The 14,779-nt window shown below is 41.8% G+C and overlaps 1 protein-coding gene across 7 annotated transcripts in view; it reads right to left on the bottom strand.

The window, feature by feature from the left end:
* Positions 1-14,779, bottom strand: part of JADE2 (jade family PHD finger 2) — a 179,242-nt gene that overhangs the window by 59,125 nt on the left and 105,338 nt on the right. For all 7 annotated transcript variants that reach the window (XM_072629921.1, XM_072629925.1, XM_072629923.1 and 4 more), the window contains one exon: positions 13,298-13,455. In XM_072629921.1, coding sequence (XP_072486022.1) covers positions 13,298-13,455 — 158 coding nt within the window. The remainder of the gene's footprint in view (positions 1-13,297; positions 13,456-14,779) is intronic.

Here is a 14,779-nt window from a genome sequence, read left to right on the forward strand (position 1 = left end):
CATACTTACTATTCATTTGACCTAGGGCAAGTCAAAGCAAATTTTGGCTTGCTCTAAGGAAAAAACTTCCTAACAAAGCTGAATCTCCTTGGGGTGCTTCAGGATGGAGTTAGTTTCCTACTTCTGGAAACTGTTACCCAAAGGCTCTAAGACTCCAATGGGAGCAGGATGACAGGGGGATTTTGGGTTTTGACTTTTTTCCAGAAACAAAGAGGTACAACCAGCTCTAGGGCCCAAACTGGCTAGTATTCAATCCAGCAGTTCTGGGCTCTTTTAGTTCTGGCAGGAGCAGAGAAGGGCTATGCTGGCAAGCTGGTCTTTGCTGAGGTAAGGTGAGACCACAGTAACTTTACTCTAATTGTCCACTGGAAAGGGGGCAGGAAAAGAGTCCTTTCCATAGCAAAGCCAAAAAAAACCAGGAAGCAGCTCCCTCTCATTTGTTTCCAAGTGGAATCTTGCTGCTTGGCTAAAAGATGGTCAGATCCCATGATAGTTTCAAGAAAGGAGACTCTAGTTCTCCTCAAAATCTGTCAGGAAGGTCATTGCCAACTGAGGAAAATGGGAAATAGGTCTGAATCCTCGGTCTGTCATTTACTGCCTGTTTCACTCTGGGCAAATCATTTAACTTATTTCCTCATTTGTAAAACCAAGGGGTTAAACTAAATGACCTCTAATGTTCCTTTCGACTTTAAATCTCTTACGAGATTGTTGTATACAGTAACTGCAATATTGTTTTAAGAACAACTTTGAGCAACTAGGTCATTTTGACTATTTATATATAAGATTTTGAGTTCTAAATTTTCCTCCCTCCCCCCTTCCCAAGATGGCATGCATTTTGATATAGGCTACACATATACAATCATATTAAACATATTTCTACATTAGTCAAGTCGTAAAGAACAATCAGAACCAAAGGGAAAAACCACGAGAAAGAAAAAGAGAAAATAGTATGCTTCGATCTGTATTCACTTTGACTATTATAAACACCCAAATTAACAACAAAGATCATATGAAGGCAGATGCTGTCTGCATCCAGAGAAATAACTGGTAAGTAGAAGTATGAACAGAATGATTTTACATATATACATATGTGTGTGTGTGTATCTTATACACACATACATACAATCACACATATTTGTGTCTGATGGTGGCCATTTGTAGGGCAGGGGGGTGAGGGTAGAAGGGAAGAAAAAAAGAAAGTTAGATGATCATATTATTATATATTTAAAAGGAATAACAAGTTGTACATAACAGACTTGCCGTTTCATGTGCAATCATCTTTTTTTATTCTACTATTTTATAGAAGCACTTGTTTTATCTCATAAATTTAAAATTACATAAATAAAAATTCAAAAACAAAAGCCATAACCTATCTAGGAGGGTGATAGAAAGGGAGACCAGATCTTATGGGGGCACTGGTGGGAGGCTTTTCAGCCTAGACAAGCCCTACCAGGGATGCGATGGCTATGTTCAAGTATCTAAGGTACTGTCACATGGAAGAGGGATTAGACTTGTTTTGTTTTGCCCCAGAAGGCGGGGCTAGGAGTCACTAGTGGAAGTTGGAGAGAGGAAAATTTTGGCTGGCTGTAAGGAAAAACTTCCTAATAATTAAGGCTGTCTGAAGCCCAATGGATTGCTTCAGGATAGGGTTTAATTCCTTATTTCTGGAAATGGAAGAACAAAAGGCTGGATAAACCATTGCTGGGGGATATTCTAGAAAGGATGCCTTTTCAGGTTAGGGTCAGTCTAGAGGACTCCTGAGTCTCTTTCCTCAGAGAGAAATTCTGTGGTTACATGACTTTCCGCTGGGCTCCACTGGACAGGGGCAAGAAGGGGTGGAAAGTGGACCAAGGCAAGGGGAAAATGTAGTGTGGGCCCACATTTAGTATCCACACAGCATGCCTCCCCTAGGATATCTGGACATTCCCCAGAATCTCATCACAATACAGACTAACTCAGCTTTTTATACTCAGCACCCCCAGTTCCCTTTCCCCTATTACTGGAGGGCAGAGTACTTAACCCCTTGCAAGGCTTCCCTTTATAGAGGGCTGGGATCAGAACTCTCCAGGCCATTCTCTATTTTCCAAAGTTTTGACTCCACATACACATTAATATTCCCCTCCCCACTTTTAGCTTCCTGGCACACAACAGGTGCTTAATAGATGTTTACTGAATTAAATCCTCAGGAAAGGGAAGAGACCAAGCTAAATGCTTCCCCAGCAGGTTATCTCTGGAATGCTCAGCCTTCAGGAACCCTTACAATCAGAGCAGACTCTCTAAAGGCCTGAATCAATTAATTAATATGCATTTATTAGGTACCTGCCATGTACATGTCTCCCCCAAGCACAAGGCTAGGCACAATATCCCCTACCTCTCTTCTTGTCTATCCCACTCCACCTTGCTAGATGAATCTTTCCAAAGCAGCACTATAGTGGACAGAGTATTGAATTCAGAGTAAGGAACATCTCGGACTCTTACTAGCTCTGTGATCCCGCAATTTACAGCCTCAGTTTCTTCATCTGTAAAATGTGGATAATAATAGCATCCATCTCCCAGAGATGTAGTGAGATCCAAAGAGATAAAAGATAAAGTGATTTGCAAACCTTGAAGTATTACATAATGCTAGCTAGTATTGTTATTCAAATGGGGATAACAGGGTTATTGTGAGGATTAAATGAGATGAAGTGTAATGAACTTTGTAAACCTTAAGTTACGATGGGAATCGCCATCATGACCACTGTTACTGCAGCTTCTCTGCTCACCCTGCTTTACTCCACCTGAAGGACCCTCCTCCACCTCTCTGCCTCTCATATCCTGCTGCATTGTGACTTACCGTAACTTCTGATATGGGATCACAGAATCATCAGTTTGGAACAGTAAAGGGTATTTATTAGGGGTCATCTAGGCCAACTCTTTCATTTTACAGATAGGGGAACCAAAAGCCAGAGAGATTAAGTGACTTTCCCAAAGATGTGTCCCTTTCCTCAGTCATCAGTTAAGTGACTTGACAGCTTCAAAGAAGACCTATCAGCCCTCTTCTTGGTGCCATCATGGGGTCTGGCCATCTCCCATATAGAAATATGGGAAAGTTGTTGACTGTTTCCCTTTCCCTCCCCCACTTTTGGCACTGGGCGGAAATAAATGGCAAAGGTAGGATTTGAACCTCCTACTCCAAATCCAACATTCTACTGCACTGTGCTGTTTTCTGTGAGTCCTGTCTCTGTGGAAAAAGAATGTGTCCTTTCCATCTTTATTTTCCTTAAGTCTATAAAGCCCAGTAAAAGGCTGCTGCTTAGTCAGTTGGCTGACTGATAAGAGTAGAAAAAAGGAGAAGAGAAAGCCTTTTTCCCTTCTCTCCACCCAACACCCAAATTTCTGACACCTTAATTCCATGTCTGTCCTGCCTCTCCCCTACCCTCAGTCCTTCTCACTGTTACCTTTTCTGAGACATGGTCACATTTCAGGCTGGAAAGAAGACAATGGAGCCACTGTTACACCACAGTTTCTAAAGGCCAAACCGCTAGCACACTGAGCTGTATCTACACGTTGGGGCAAAGGGAAGCCACTATGTTTGCCAGGGAGGAAAGGATTGGCCCCAGAGAGAAGGGAGAGACATCCCTAGAGAAGGTTTTTGAAAGGCGATGGGAAGAGGGGAATGGATGATGCCCCCAGTTCCAAGCAAAGGGGTTTGCTAACTCTTGGGTATATTGACTCCTGAGTCAGACCAGTCTACAAACCATAGTTCAGGTACTCCCACTCAGCAAAAGAGCAGTAAACAGCTGAGATGAAAACCTGAGGTGTGAGCATTCATTCCATAGCTCTCTCCAGGCTGGCAGGTTAGGGCAATTCCATGAGTCACTCCACTACCCACCCACCAACCTCAAAGCCTCTCCCCTGAGCTAAAAAGGCCATTGTCCATATCAGCTCAGCCTGTAAATGCATCCTTCTGCATTAAGAGCTAGGGTTGTCACTAGTCAAGGAAACAGAAAATTATTCAACTACCAACATCAAACAGAAACCAGGGCACTTGGGTGCTATTTCAAATTCCAGATTTATTAATAAGTGATCAAATTGGGCAAGTCACCTAACTTTGAAGAGCCTCCATTTCCCCAAAAGAAAAATTAGAACAATAATTCCTGTACTATCCTCCTCACAGAGAGGTACAGAGAAGCTCAAATGAGAAGAGGAATGAGAAGTTCATTTATAAAGTGTAAAGTATTGTTTAATAGACACTATTGTTTCCTAGCAATAGTACAGTTTCCTACTGCTTCTATGGGATTGATGGGGGCCACCACACAGCCCATGATATGAGGAATGTCTTTCAGTGCCACATGTCCCCTCAGAGTACATACTAAGTCTCTTATTCTTTTTTTTCCCAGAATATCTTGACTTTTAAGAAAGTTTATTCTATTTTATCTCATTTCTATTGATATCTTTTTATTTTACGTATTTCTCTCCTCTCTCTAATCAGCAAGCCAACACTTGGAGAAATGGGGGGGAGGGGAATTTCAGTAAAACCAACTGACCCATCCACCCAATCTGATAGTATAAGCAACATTCCATACCCATATCCTGCCTCTCCCTCTCCTCACCCCCGCCCCCTTCTTCTTGTCTTCACAGAGAAAGCAAGGAAGGGCAACAAAAGCTACAACCCGGACACTACAGTTTCCTATAGACATGCCTCATTTTATACAATGGATGTGTTCATGGGAAGTCAAGTCACGTGTTAGTAAATGAAATTCCTTTTCATGGAATCACAGTATATTAGAGCTGGTATATTAGAACCTCAGAAGTCAATATTATAACCCCCTCCTTTTCAGGAGAGGAAACTGAAGCCAGAAGAGGTTAAGTCAGTCAGTTGTTCCAATAGCTATTAAATGCTGGAGCCAGAATATGAATCCAGGTCTTTTTACCTCAAGGACAATGTTCTTTTCAATACTATATATTCCAATGATTTACACTGTTACTTTGAAAATGCTCAACTCAGTTCAAACATTTACTGAGACATTATATGCACAAAAGTTTATGGAGCTTTGAAAAAAGATGTTTTATGCCTTTTTATAAAGTGAAAAGAACCCTTCTGTTGTATGGATAGTTCCTGCTCCTCACTTTAACTGGTCCATTTTCAAGGTCTGAATTCTGATATACAGTAGGGGCTCCTTATGTATTAATTAGCAAAATCTCAGGTTGGGACACCTCTATCTGCCACCATTCCAATGTTCACAGGTCCAGCATGCCCTAGATTTCTATTTGCCCTTTCATAGCCTGGGATATAAAGAGGCTTGGTGCAGAGATGGGTCTTATCTAATCAAAAGCACAGGGAAGCTGGAACCTCTGTGTCTCTGAACGCCTGACTCTTCACATCCACCACTGGGTCACACCATTGACCACTTAATGCCTACAAGTGAGGTCTTCTCCTAAACATAAATGGTTTCCATAAATGCACTTTTAGAAGATTCAGAGCAACTAATTATCACCTGATATGACACCCTGACACCCATTATCCCTGAAGCTTAAGATCAAAGCACTCAAAAGACTGTTTTATCTTCTGGTGTCTTTGTACAGAGTCTTTGCTTTCACTGAGTGATTTGGGGAGCAGTCTGTCACCAAAATGTCCTTCATCCCAATAGCATTGAGAATTCTGTGGCCATTGTCAAACCAAAGAAATTTATCAAGAGAGTTGTATGAATTCTTAGCCCTTCCCTGTACCAAAAATTCCACTATGTTGTCCAATCTCCTTTCTATTGAGGGTTTTTCCCCAGGGCTTTCTCTTTTGAGACCCTAGCCTTCAGAAACAGGGTCTGGCATATGTGCAGAGCAGGGGTTCTTAACTTTTTTTGGATCATGGTGAAGTCTGGTGAAGCCTTGGACCTCCTCTTAGAATAATATTGTTAAATGCAAAGAAAGGCATCGAAAGGCTTGCACAAAATGATGGAGTGAAGTGAGCAAAGCCAAAAGAACACGGTATACTGTAACAGCAATACTGTTTTAAGAACAACTTTGAGTGACTAAATCTTTTTGACTATTATTATAAAGACAAATTAAAAATAAAGGACATATGAAGAACTCTTAGTCTAGAGATATACTAGGGTAAATTCTCAGCAACAGTTTCCAATCCTGTATTAAGTGACCAACTCAGGATGCACCTATGAAATCTTCTAAAAACGTAGAGCCTCCTACTACATAAGCAGAGACTTGCAAGGGAACATACTCTACCATGGGTATGAAGCACTTAGAGCCACTTTCTGTGGCTCTACCCCAAGATGCTGGCCCGGAAGGAAACATATAAATGCATAAGGGGAGGTGAGAGAAGACCATGACTACATGTTGAGTTCTGTGTTGGTAAAGATCCAAATATCAAGTTTCCTTGGTACATTCTTTTTCAGGGTCATGGCTTTGCAACAACCTTCTGGTGTACTGGAGAGAGGCTCCAATGCAAAGAGTCTGAAAGATGAAGTTGACAATTGTTGGAGGGGCTGTGGGAAGACAGGCACAATAACTCACTGTTGGTAGAGCTAGTAAATGATCCAATCACTCTAGAAGACAATTTAGAATTCTATCTGAAAAGTCACTAAACTATAGAAACCCTTTGACTCAGCAATAACTCTATGAAAAAAGGATTCAAAAGTGCAAAATGTTTACAGTGGCACTTTTTCTTGTAGCAAAGTTCTTTAAATGAAGTAGATATCCATATCAACTGAATTGTGTATCCCACTTGGGTACCTTTTTCCCCTGCTCCCTTTTCTGCAGCTTCCTTTTATGTGTAGTTCTCCACATTATAATATAACACGATATGGCATATATGATATGATATGATATGATATTAAGGGATGGTGATATGATAAAGGATACAGGCTCTTTGGCACATGGCAGCTGCTTAATAAATACTTGTTGATCTGTACCTCTACTCTATCACCCTTCCCCCAAAAGATGGGAAACATGACTTTCCATTAATCTTCTGGACTCATGACAGGTTACCACTGATCAGAATTCTGAAGTCTTTAAAGGTTGTTTTCCTTTATATTACTGTCACCTTCATGTACATTCTTCTCCTGGTTCTACTCGGCATCGGGTCTTCCCAAGTTTTCCTGAATTCTTCAATTTAATCATTGCTTACTATACAATAATATTCCATTACATTCATATGGCACAATGTCACTTAACTCTGTAAGGATGTAAGTTACAAAGCAGGTGCCAATCTGCACTGGTAGGGGGAATTCCTTATGAGATAACAGGTTTCTCATACTAGGATAATTCCTGAATTCAAATCTGGCCTCAGACACTTACTAGCTTTATGACCTTAGATGAGTTATTTCACCCTGTATGCCTCAGTTTCCTCATGTATAGAATGAGCTGGAGAAGGAAATGACAAACCACTCTCTTTGTCAAGGAAACTCCCAAATGAGATCACGAAGAATCAGACAGGACTGAAATGATCAGACAACATCCCAAAAAAATCACAGGCATAGTATTAAAAAAAAAAAAAAGAAAATCTAGATGAGAAACCTTTCTTCTCAATGTAGCACCTAAATGCCTGCTCACATGGTCAGTGAGCAGAGCCACCAGGCAGCTGAGAACTGGGCTTTGCTGCTCATAGCTCCACATGAAGGGCCAGCTACCAACTTCTCCTCCTTGGACTGCTCAGGTTGCTTGACCTCTCCATGATTTGACTTACCAGCCAAAGTAGAAACCAGAGGTATGTGTCCAGGAACCCACCTTTGCAAATAGTTTTCCCCAAAGATTTAAGTTACAGGGTGTGTCTCACTGTCTGTGTCCTTAACTTCACCATCTGCTGGCACAGACTCAGCTTTTCTTCACGGAAAAGTTCCCATCATCAACCTGGGAGTTGCTCAGCAGGGTAGGAGAAGCAGTGTAGTACAGTGGAAAACAAACCAACTATGGAGAGTCAAGGACCTCGGTTCAAATCCAGCCTTGGAAGTTTCTAACTTACATGACCTTCAGCAAGTCATTTAATCTCTCTCCTCAACTGTAAAAGGAGGGGTTGGACCAGATGGCCTCCAGCTCTAGGCCTCTCTATGATCCCATGACTTCCTCTAGGACCTTGCTTGTGTGCTATGGCCATCTGCCAATTTTCCTCTCATTGTGCTATAGGTGGTTTTTCCAGAATCAATCATGAAACCTGTTAATTTGCTCTCAAGAGGTTCCTGTCTAAGATACTCAGAACACTGCACCTCCCCTCCCTCAGCTCCCTTCTCCTGCACGTCTCAGATCATATTTACGTTCTTTAAGGAATTCCAGAGAACAATTAAGATGTTATTTCAGGAGGACTGCTTATTATATGAAATAACTATTACATAGTGATTACAGCCTGGAAAAAATAGGCTTGGAATCATCTGTTTTTAAATGTCACTATCCTCCTTCATTCCCCATTTTATTAAGATTAAATGAAATGTACAGTTCGGAGATGTCCTTTGAAGTCTTTGGGCGCCTCCCTGTTCCACCTGTCCTTCATCTCTAGAAGGTGGGGGACTCCAGCCAGTTCTTCTGGACCTCCGCTTCTGCCTCAGGCTCACTCCCAATCCCCCTCCCAGAAACTGGGACATAAATAAATGTCTATGAGCTCACCGGAGACTGTGCAATGGATGGGAGATTGATAATAAGGAATTATGCAAGAAAAGTTATTAAATTCTTTCTACCCTTTGACCCAGTGATCTCACTACTAAACTTGCCAAGAAGACCAAAGAAAGAAAACCCCATGTGTGCCAAAATTTTAATAGCAGTACTTTTTATGGTAGGAAAAAACCTCATAAAACAATCAATAACAGAAGAAAAGTGGATATATATAGAGCAGGGGAATGGCTGAAAAGCTGTGGTATATAATGTAATGGAATATAATTTCTCTGTAGGAAATGATGAATGAAGAATTCAGAAAAAAATAGGAAAACTTTTATCATCTGATGTAGAGATAAGTAAAAGCAGAATCAGGAAACAACACATAATGACCTCAATGTGCAAATAAAAACAATTCCACTGAACTCATATTAAAGGCAATGATCAATGTCAGTCCTTGAGGAGAGATGATGACACAGCCTTCTCTTCATAGGGCTGGACTACAGGTGCTAAATGTCATTGAGGTCACTGGGTCATTTAGTTTTACTTAAATGTTCTTTGTGAAAAGGTTTTAGGCATGGAGTAAAAAGGAATCAGGAAATATCTGATATAGAAAAAAGGGATCAATTAAAACTTTTTTAAGGAAAAAAATTAGAGGGACTAAAGTTTAAATGGATATAGCTAACATAATGAATGAGAAGAATCAGAATACAAAAAGACCTCTGTACTCTACTTGAACAGGGGGCAGAATCTAATAAGATGGAAAATCATGAGATCGCTAGAACTAGTTAGACAACAGTTTGCATGAAAAAAAACTATGGGTTTTGATGGACTGTGAACTGAATGAGTCATCAGGGCAATATCGCAGCCAAAAAAGGCTAATGCCATCTTAGGCAGCAGTAAGCAGAGGCTGTCTGAGGCTAGGGAGGCGGGAGTTCCAGTGTATTCTGACAGACTTTCTCAGATTCCAGTATATACTAAAGATCAGTAGAAGGCATGTTTGAAATATCCTCCTGCAAGCAGATCCCCTAACTCAGGGAATGTATCTGCGTGCACATGTGATCCAGAATCACAGAACAGCATGGTCAGAAAGGACCTTAGAGGCCATCCAATTCAAAGTCCTTATTTTATAACACAGAAAAACTGGCCCAAAGAGGGGAAGGGACTAGCTCATGGTTATACAATGCTTCAGTGGTTGGACTGAGATTCCAATCCAAATCTCCACACTCCAAAGTCCTAAGCCCTTCTCACTTTATTGTGCTGTCTTGGGAAGACATTATACAGATGGACGGCTGAATGAATGCTGAATAAAGAAATGAACACTGACAGCTACAAGTCACATACACAATAATCAAACACTCAAATACTCATTTATTCAAGACAGAATTACTGAACACTTATGAATTCCTAGGTGGTGTGTGGGTCCCTGTGGGAGCTACAAAGATGAATAAGAAACCACCTCTGGATAGGGCAGCTAGAGGACACAACGCCAGCCCTGGAGTCAGAAGGACCTAAGTTCAAATCTGTCCTCAGACACTTACTAGTTGTATGATCCTGGGCAAATCACTTAATCTTGGTTGCCTCCCCCTCTCCTCTCCCCCACCAAAGGGAAAAAAAGAAACCATCCAGGGCCTGAAGGAGCTCCCAGTTCATATCATTCTAGGATATAGGGCAAGGGCACCCATAACTAAAATATAAACTAAAGGATTAAGTCCCACAAGGGTGGTGCAAATAGTAGTGTGTTAGAATGTAGTGTAGTAGAATTTGGAGGGAGAGTTCAGTTTCAACTTTGGGAAAACATAGTAGGGCTTCATGGAGGATAGATATCTGAATGAGGCCTTAAAGGATGAATAAGATTTGGATAAGCTGAGACCAAGTGAATGATGAAGGGGAGAACATTCAAGGGAAGATCCTATGGAATAGGCAGAAAATATTCGACTAGGAGTTAGAGTAATCTTGGCAGGAACTGTCTTTCGCTTCTTTTTGTATCCCAGTGCTTACAAGCACACGTAGTGCCTGGCAATTAATAAATGGTAATTAATAAATGTTTACAGACAATCCCCTCATTTTACAGATGGGGAAACACTGACCCAGATAGGGAAGTCAGCTTGCTCCAGGTCACAGTCAAGAGCAAGAGTCTCTTGCCTCCCAGCAAAGTTCCTTCTACTACACCTCAATATAAAAGTATTTTTAAAAGTTCAGCGTGCTACTTGGAAAAGGAAGACCTTGACTCAAACTGTGCCTTAAGCTGTTACTAGCTTCGTGATCTTGGACAAATAACTTAGCCTGTCAGCCTCTTTTTTCATTTGACAAAAATGGGAATAATAATGATATTAAGACCTCTCTCAATGACTCTTTTGAGGACTGAATGAAATAATGCATTTTACATAGTTCGCTGCAACTGTAACATGCTATATAAATGTGAATCAATGACAATGATGATATATATGTTAGTTATCTATGCATGTGTTGTATTTCACTCTAGACCATAAGCTCCACAAAGGCAGGGAATTCTCTTCTGAACTCCGTAGAGTTCCACACTTAAATTGATCCCATAAATTAAGTGATTAATAATATCTGTGGTTGAATTTACAAACTCTGGGGCATATTTGGTTAAGGGGTCAGTGAGAATCCTTTAGGTTTCTTGCTTAGGGAGGATGATAATGGAGATAAGAAACCAAAAAGTCAGACATGAGTCTCCAGAGCTGAAGGTACAAGGGAAGAGTAGGGAGAGTGTCTACCCTACTGCAGAAAGCAGAACAGCGAGGAAGGAGTAACACGGAGAAGGGAAAAAGGCATGAAATGATTATGATAAATAGTAAGAAAGGAGATAGTTTACTTTGAAATCTATGCCCTTGAAGAAAAAGGGAATTTATTTCCAGACAGCTCAAAAGGTCTTTAAAGATGATCTCCCCCCAAATACCTCAATCTTACAGATGGGAATCTGGGGTTCAGAAAGAGAAACGGATCTTGTCCAAGGTCACGCAGCTCAGCAGCAGTAGAGCCAGACTAAAACCTCAGGTTGCTGCGTACCAGCCTCTTTCCTACTACACTTCCTTCTGTTTTTTTCCTGTGTCCCTGACCTTTAAGCATAAAGCTGACTCCATTAAAAAAAAATCAGCTAGTACTTTTTGAAAAAGAATTGCCAACAAATTAGGTGCCCATCCACCAGTGAACTGCTAAACAACTGGAGGGACAAGATGAAATGGAATCATTGTGACATGAAAAGATGAAAAGTAAATAGAAACACAGGAAAACTACTAAAGAACTGATGGGGAGTGAATTTGGAGAGGCAGAGAGAGATTTCTGGATGTGGAACACAGTTTGGATGGTCAGACTGAGGTGTTTACACACACACAGACACACACAGACACACAGACACACACAGACACACAGACACACAGACACACACACACACACACCCTGATTTAGTTGATATTAATTTTTCTGAACTGATTTTTTTTCCTCTTCTCATTTTAGTTCTTTGTTACAAGGGATAATACTCACTTCTCTCCAGTGAGGAAGGGGAACAAGGTATTTTACAATGACAGTGACATGAAAAAGAAAACATTAGCAGGAAGAAATGTTGGACAAAAATACCCAATAAATGCTGGGATGGTGTCTGTTGTAGCCTGGTCTTCTGTTGGCTTTCCAAATATACCAGGCTCACATTTGCGTTTGCTTCTGGTGTCCCTGCTTAACTGAAAGGCCCCCTCCCCAGGCCCAGGCCCCAACCCTCTCTTCTGTCTGTCTACATTTCTGACTACCCCTTCAAAGCCCAGTACAAGGCTTCCCTCCTCTAAGAAGTCCTTCCTTTCCACTCTCACTCCTTCTGATCTCTGCTCTAAGGCCCTTTAGCAAGAGTCTCCCTATGGGATCACAGAAGGTTAGAGCTACAAGGGACGTCAGACATCACTGAGTCCAACTCCCTCATTTTACAGATTAGAATACTGGGACCCAAAGAGTAACTTGGCTAAGACACACAGTGGCAGGGTCAGATGAGGTCAGATCTTGTGACTCCAAGTCTATAGCTGAAGATTGCGTACTCTGAAGTTTTCCTACACGCTACCTTTGCCTTCCCAGCTGAACTGTGCCTCAAAAAACAGGGAATGTATAATTCTCTTGTATCACAGAAATCCACCTGTCTTCATTTCCCTTCCACCCCACTATCAAACATGAGGCAATGTACATAGAAGGCACTTACTTAAAGGCTTGGTAATTAACAGAGACATGGATACCCAGACACTGTGATACAGCCAATGGCCACATGCCTTTCCTACTCCCTAGAGGCAGACCATGGTGTCTTGTCATTATATTAGTAGTGGCCATAACTGGTATAGCCACTATCATTCTCCTCCTCTCCAGATGTAGCCTAACCAATGAAAAACCTGGGGTACATTGGATGGGAAATAGGCTATCTTTTGTCTCCTCTCTCTTACCCAATTACTGCATCAGATCATCGGTCCTTTCTCTTCCAGAGACCTCAGAATCATGACCCATGAACTTTAAGCAGCAACTTACAAAGAGGTCTTAGGGCTAAGTGTTGGAATCAAAGCTACCAAGGAACAGTTTGACTGAAAGAAGCTTCTATCAGAAGTAAGTCTCCTTGCTTGGAGTGCTAAGTAAATGGTATGTTTGAGTCCTAATTCTGTCATCCCTCAGTCCCCATGCTCCCAGCTTGGCCTAACTCCACCTCCCACGCCCCAAGGCAGGCAGCACCACATACCCATCTCCTTGAGCTCCAGGTTGACAAGCTCCAGCCAGTATGCATCAATCTCATCCAGGTCATAGCGGGAATAGGGCCTGGTGACCTCGCTGAGCTCAGAGCCAGACAGGCTGCTTGGGGAGATCTGGCCAGGGGCATGCTCCAGCAGAGGGAGGACCCTAGAAAAGAATAGAGAAGACAGGTGAGAACCTATAGGTGAGTGCAGAGAGACTTGGTCTGGGCCATGATTATCATCAGGAAAAGCTAGAGGAATGTGGTGTAATCAGTGAGTCAATAACTTGACATGGTAGCCAAAAAAGTAGGCTTGATCTTGGGCTGCACCGTGAGAGGGAGCATTTCCAGGAATGAGGAGATGAACGTTCCACCACACTGTCTTGTTTTTTCCCCCTTCCTCCCCTCTCTCCCCAAGACAGATAGCAATCTGATTATATGTACAATCATGTTAAACATATGTCCACATTAGGCATGTCGTGACAAAAAGAATCACGAGAAAGAAAAAACCAGAAAACAAAAAAAGTGAAAATACACCACATTTCTTCTGGGACCCAGCTTTCTATCCTTTGCCTTACACCACTGTGTCGCTGTCATTAGCGATTTTAAAACCCAGATCTTCTTGACTCTGACTCGATCGCTGCACAATGTGACTGTCACCGTGTACAATGTTCTCCTGGTTCTGCTCACTTCACTCCATCAGTTCATATAAGTCTTTCCAGGTTTTTCTAAAATCCCTCTGGTCATTATTTCTTATACAACAACAGTATTCCATTACTTTCATATGTCACAACTTGTTCAGTCCTTCCCCAACTGATCATGTGAGATGGATAGGAGAGATAGTGGGGGAAGGTATCTGAGTGATGTGACATGAGGAGGAAGACAGAAGAGTGAGCTCTTCAAGAACAATGGTCTCAACTCCAGTGAAATATAAGACAAGGTTCTCTGCTCGGAGGCTAAAAGGAAGGGGGAGCCCTGGAAGGTCTGAGGAGGGATGAAAAGCAGCTGGAGTGAGTAGGAGAGGGAGCTGATTATTGAGGTGTGCCTGTCTTGCTGCAGCGAGTACCTGGTTGAAATGATCTAACATAAACATATAGTGGCCAGCTTTCATGATTTTCTCTGGCTTCGTTCTGCAGCATGTGGAGAGGACCGATGGTCAAGGCTGGTGCTTGGCAGGGCAAGAATGTCAATGGGCTATGGGGGCTAAGGACAAGAGAAGGAGAAGACAGTGTGAAGTTAAATCTGATTCATCTATGTGTCAATATGGAAAAGGGAGGAGAGTATAGATAGTGCACAGATGATGGATAACCTGGGGAAGAACTGAGGAGGGTAAGAATTGAGACACTGAAATTTTTCCTCTTTGCTAGTGACCATGGGATACTGCGACCCCAGCTAGGAGAGATGCCTGGGGAGAAAGCCTCCCAGAAGTCCTCCTGACAGTTAAGAATGTCCATATTTTCTTTGACTCTTAGAAAGTTTAGATTTTTTCAT

Source organism: Notamacropus eugenii, chromosome 1 (genome assembly GCF_028372415.1).
Source record: "Notamacropus eugenii isolate mMacEug1 chromosome 1, mMacEug1.pri_v2, whole genome shotgun sequence".
Classification (NCBI taxonomy): Eukaryota; Metazoa; Chordata; class Mammalia; order Diprotodontia; family Macropodidae; genus Notamacropus; species Notamacropus eugenii.